The sequence below is a fragment of the Carassius gibelio genome, chromosome A21, assembly GCF_023724105.1.
Source record: "Carassius gibelio isolate Cgi1373 ecotype wild population from Czech Republic chromosome A21, carGib1.2-hapl.c, whole genome shotgun sequence".
Lineage (NCBI taxonomy): Eukaryota > Metazoa > Chordata > Actinopteri > Cypriniformes > Cyprinidae > Carassius > Carassius gibelio.
The window spans coordinates 15,296,174-15,302,518 of NC_068391.1; the positions used below are offsets into that span (position 1 = coordinate 15,296,174).

The 6,345-nt window shown below is 35.9% G+C and overlaps 1 protein-coding gene across 2 annotated transcripts in view; it reads right to left on the reverse strand.

Annotated features, from left to right (window-relative positions):
- LOC127941911 (rap1 GTPase-activating protein 2) overlaps window positions 1-5,292 on the reverse strand; it is a 35,382-nt gene extending 30,090 nt beyond the window's left edge. The window contains exon 1 of one of the 2 annotated variants that reach the window (XM_052537370.1): window positions 5,005-5,292. In XM_052537370.1, the coding sequence (XP_052393330.1) occupies window positions 5,005-5,048 (44 nt within the window). In that variant the 5' untranslated portion in view covers window positions 5,049-5,292. The remainder of the gene's footprint in view (window positions 1-5,004) is intronic. The other variant, XM_052537371.1, reaches the window with a different exon arrangement.
- Window positions 5,293-6,345: the final 1,053 nt, after the last annotated feature.

A 6,345-nucleotide genomic window follows, 5' to 3' on the forward strand; every position in this document is an offset into this window, starting at 1 on the left:
ACGCAATGTTTTAACAGTAAAACAACAAGACATAATATGCATGTTAACATCATTTTAGTCTGAAGAAAGTTGTTTACCAATCTTTTCTGCTAAGTCATATCCAGTTTTACAATTTCATTGGCATGACAACATAACACTAACAATTCTACAGCACAATACACACATTTTAACAGAAGAATTAAGTCTTGAACAATTGATTGATTTATGACTTTACATTTCTGCTTTTAAATGCTACAAAAAGATGAAATTACAATATTTTGCATTGCATAGCCAACCATAATGACATTACAAAGCACTGTATTTGCATAATTCATATATATATATATATATATATATATATATATATATATATATATATTATTTGGGGGACAATGCTTAAAAAAATAAAATAATAATAATGATATAATAATACAATTATATTGTTTAATTATATTATTGTTTTTCCAGTGTTCCCCCAAAGTCGCTGTATGTCACTTGCAATTCTCTTGTTTAAATCGCTGATTTAGAAATTAGAGTTGAAATTACAACATTTTATTGTGTTGAACCTGGTATATAATAGATGCTTTCTTTGGCATTTTTAACTCCAAGAGCGGTTATGTGCAGCAGTCCGTGAGCGCGCTGCTGTCAACTCCCATTACTGTATGTAACTGCAGTTATTATGTCCCATGTTTTAAATCATACTAGACTGATTCCCTAAAACATATAACAACAAGAAATGGAACATCCTGTTCAGTGGGACAATTTAGTGAGCGTTTGTTTGAAGATGCCACTTGGTTTGATATTTTGCAAAGAAACTCATCTATTTCAAGGGGAGAACTAAAGTGCCAAGTGTCCAAATATTAAGAGGAGACTGTGCAACCCAACCAAAGCAACATATTGCCCCCAGGACAGCACCTACAGGGTTCAAATGTACATGCAATATACATACATACATACATGCAAACATATATATATATATATATATATATATATATATATATATATATATATATATATATATATATATATATATATATATATATATATATATATATATATATATATATATATATATATGCAGCTGCTGCACATGCCTTAGAGCATCAGACTCAGATAGGTTATAAATGGATGTCCAAGTGAGGACTCAGTTAAAGAATATCACAGATGGAAAACACACATTTGCATGAGCATGGTGTATTTCTGGTGCTGTGAAGCAGAGCAGACAATCCATCATCTCACTGTCCACCACAGTGAGGGAGCTTTCAGAGCTTACAGTGTAAAAATCTGATTAAATGTGGTGTAAGTGTACCTCACACACAGGGTCCTCAGTATGAAGTCAGCATCTCATATGATCGATTTGTGTGTGTGTCTGTGTGACAATCTGTTTGTGTGAGGGACTGTTGAGGTGTCACTATTAAAAGCATGGTGTGATGGTGACTAGGGTGTGGTGGGGATGTGGGTAATTTCAGAGGAAGGGTGTGGATGTGTGTGTGTGTGTGTTATGCGCGTGTGTGTACATGAAAATTTCCCACAGCAAAAAGCTGACACAGGCTTGAGAATGAAGTTCTCATTTGTTTGCAACAATAAGAACAGAATTAGTACAGCATATGAAATATATTCTTTTACAAATAATACATAGGGGGCAATACAGAGGGTAACACTAGTGATGTTTCCATCCACCTCTTTTTATGCAAATTTTGTGATATGCTGGATGGAAACACCAAGATGTGCTTAAATTCTAATAATGCACATAAAAATATATTTTTTTGTTTCGATTTGTTTATCCGATAAGAAGATATGCACATGAACCATGACTGCAACATATTTACTGAATAAATTAATTGATTCATCTGATTCACTCTGAAGCACAAGTAATTTATTACATAAAAATACCTTACATGACTTCTATTGCAGTAACTTCCATTTTTCTAAGTAATATTTTGTGACAGGAAGTTACGTTTTTGTTCTTACTTACTGGATGGAAATGGCACTTTATTGGCAAATGTTTTATGTGATATACTAATTTAGTGCACAAGTTAAAACTACAACTTTGGATGAAAGAATCACTAGTTGCCTCAGCAAGATATCATAAACTTAACACAAAATTTAAACCTAACCTTCAGCCTAAAGGGGCGGTCACACTAGCCTTTGAGCGTGCAAAATTATTTCGGACGCCGCTACGAATATGGGCGGGAGCAAGATATAACGGTTTCCCCTCAGTTATCACAACATGGATTAATCTGTGCTTTACTGTGTCTTTTGCGACGGTGTCGAAAGCGTCTTATTATATTGTACACTCTCTCTCTCTCTCTCTATAAATATATACACACTAAACAATAAAAAAATTATACAACGTGTCCTCATTCAAATGTACCATCTGTTCGTGTTTACATTGACACTGCGAACCATGCAGCTTTTTTTATTATCTTTTAAATATGTATTATATAAAATAGGATGCTGCGCTACGGCTAAAATTAGCACTTCCTTCATTCTTTAATTTCTGTACAGAGAGGTCACGCAGTGACGTATCGATCATCTACTGGTCACACGACTTCACGTGATGCAAATTCGCAGGTGAGAGTTCACCAAACTTGAACTTTCGAATGCAGCGAAATGCAAAATTTTTCGCATGAGCCTGCGTTTCCGGTCTGACGTATTCGCATGTGTATGAATGGAAGTCAATGGAACGAAAAGTGCAGTGTGACCGCACCTTAACACTAAGGCTTCTGTAACACTTAGCCTAATGCAAAAACCTAATTGTAAGCCTAACTCACAAAAAAAGAAAAAAAATAATGGTAAATTATGATTAAATCTAACCTTTAGTCCAATGCAAACCCTAAATATAATCTGCATCTTAATTTTAAGGATAAAATGAACTCTCAGCCTAATGCTAAAATAATTTTACGTTCAACCCAACTTTCAGCTCATTACTAAGGCTAAACTTAACCATCAGCCAAACACTAAAGCTCAATAAGGCCAATCCTCAGCCTAAAGTTAAACTGAACACACAAACCAACATCTTAATTCTATACCAAAACGTAACCATCAACCTAATGCTAAGCTTAAATCTAAGAATATACCCTTAGGCTAACGCTAAGGACAAATAAACCTAACCCTTAGACTAATGCTAAGAAAAAACCCAATTCTCAACCTACCACCAAGTTGAAATCTAACCTTAAGGCCTGGTTTCACAGACAGGGCTTAGGCAAAACCAAGATTAGGCCATTGTTCAATTAGGACATGCAAGTAATTTTTTTTATAAACATGCCTTAGAAAAAAACATTACTGGTGTGCATCTTGAGACAAGGCAAGGGCACTGACATATTTTAAGATCTATCAGTGTAAGTTTCTTTCAGCTGCAATAGTTCAGACTTACATTTTAGTCTGGGACTAGGCATCTGTGAAACCGGAGGCAAATCTATTAAAAGCCTATATTTAACCTTAAGCCTAATTTTAAGGATAAAACTGTCTGACTAATATTAAAAACTCATCTTCAGCCTAACACAAAGCCTAAACTTATCAATTGGGTCAGTGAAAAGGCTAAACAAACCCAGTCCTCAGCCAAACTCTAAGCCAAAACCTAAATTTCAACCTATCGTAAACCCTAATCCTAATTCTAAGTGTAGACCCAAGCGTAAATCTGCACTCTTGTGCAATTTCCAGACAAATTCTGAATGTTGTCACACTCTATTGAACATATCAAACCAAAGAAAGGGCCACGTTGCTTTAAAAATGGTTAAAAATAGATGTGTGTTGTCAGGTAGAGACAGCATAATATAGAGGAAGAGCAAGAGAGAAAGTAAAACAAGAGTGCTGAAAGCTGTAAAAGCCTCAGTGGAAAGCTGAAACTGTAGCATCATAAATAAAACATTCATTGCTCTGACCCCTCATAACCATCGCCTTCATATTCACAGTTTCCCTGTGTGGTGATACACACACACACACACACAATCAAAATATCATGCATAACAGCATGTTAAGATAAACATACATCTACAAAACAAAATCACAAACCCACACTCGACCTGTACAACCCCACACTTACCCAACCTGTGACATCAAAGTTTCAAGAGGGAAGCGAAAAAGGAAATGTGAAATGCTCTTAAGCAGGACAGTGGTGAGAAATCATGCTAATTGTGCACTCTAATACAACGGCGATCACTTTGAAATGATTTAACATTGTGGAAAATATTTAGCATCTTAGTCAGAGCATCATATAGAAACTTATGTTATCTGTACTGTATTTTATTTTGTCCAAACAATGAAAGTTTTGGACCCCATTGATTTTCATTATATGGATAAAACAAAGAAGAGACAACAAAACACATTACATGCGCAACATTTTCCGTTAAATTCATTCATTAATAATAATTCGTTTTTTAGCATGTTTACAAGAGATTCACACATTGGTGAAGTTTGGCTCTGTCTCAAAGTGTCTATAAGAGGAAACTGTGAATGCATATGAAAATATACCTAATATTGGATTACATTACCACTTGAAATAAACAATTTCAATATCTTCGTATTTTTCAGACAGAAAATATATTTGCTACTTACAAATGTCCCCATTATATTTCACTGTGGGGCTATCTGAGAAATTGTCTTGGCTTATACATATGATTCAGACTAATAGGTATCTGTAACAACTTTCCTGGCCCATATTAGTGAACAAAGAAAAAAGGACACTTGAACAATGGGCAGATCCAGATGACTAGATGCCTTTTGATTCATTTGCATGCTACTATCACTATCAACTGTTATGACACTCCTAATATCTTCTCACATAGATGTCACACAAAACTATTTCAAATCAATATTCTGATATTCCTCAGTGTAAATCGTGACACATTCATCTTAAAAATCAATGCAAAGCCATCACTGGACAGTGCAAATGAATGCAGATTAAAAAGAGCACATGCAAGCATGCTGACAACCATAAATAAACACCAGTAAGCACATCACAAGGCATCTGGCAGACATTTCCACATAGCTGACAGCTGATGCTGTTCCACAAGAGCAACATACCATCCAAATCCACCGAAGGATACGCTCCTCTTCCTCCTCAGCATGGTCCCTCTTTATTCGCTTCTAACTCCAAACCGTCTTCCACTCCCTCCTCACTGTCTCTCTTGTATCGTCCCTCTGTGCTCGTGTTTCAGTATCTCACAATCACTCTTTCTGCTTCCTCACTCTCTCGTGTGCAACTATGAAATAATTTCATTCTCCACCCTCTTTCTTACGCTTTGTGCATGTGTATGTGTGTGACAGTTTGGGGTTCTCGCACCTGCTATGTCACTCCCTCTCACTTCAGCGCACAACTCCACACATGTTCAGAGTAGAAGAGAGGGTGGAGGAGGAAGAGAGGAGGGGCTGAACAAAGTATTATTATTCTTTTTTTTTTTTATCTCATTCAGTCTACTTAGACCCTCTGGGCCTTTTGTGTGCTGGAATATAAAATATGAGATATTGCTCCCTGATAAGGCCTTAAGTGAAAGTGATTTAAAAAATAATACAGTAAAAAATGTGAGACGTGACATACAGCCAAGTATGGTGACACATACTCAGAAATCATGCTCTGCATTTATGCTGCAGAGCCCGGGGAGCAGTTGGGGGTTCAGTGCCTTGCTCAAGGGCACCTCAGTCATGGTATTGCCGGCCCGAGACTCAAACCCACCACCTTACGGTTAGGAGTCACTCTAACTCTCTAATCATTAGGCCAAGAAATTTTTATAGAACCATATCACAATCCTTGCCTTTTAGTCTGTTATTGTAAGCCTTTTCATGCCTCCAACCCAGCGAACTTAACTATTATTGTTTACCTAAATTAAAATTAGGATAATGGAACTCATAAAAAAGGGATGCATTAGGATTTATGGACATGGATCATACCCTGCATGAATTTTGAGAAATGGTTTTGCATTTGTTCTCACAATACAACATTATCATAAAAAGACTGGCAGTTATGTGATACAGTATGTGGCTCTAAAATTTGCCCATTATGAAAGCAATAATTGTGCCAAGATTTACTAATAAGAACTGCATTACTAATAAAAATTACATTGGTGCCCCCTTTTGGCAAGATTCATTTAAACCATTGATTCTTCCAGTGACCGGGAAGTTGAGACTTTCAGAGGTCATCAGAAAATTACAGGCTTCTAAATAATTTAAGTAAACATAAATCTATCCCTTATGAGCCCCAAAAATAAAACAAATGCCATTCTGAAAATAATAGAATCTCAAGACATTTTGAGAATATATGCATTTTATTCTATTGCCGTGCATTACTTTAAAATGGATCACAAAAATACTTTCGTAGATGTGTAAGTCCGATGGAAACAAGAAAATAAACGTAATTTCACTGCGAGC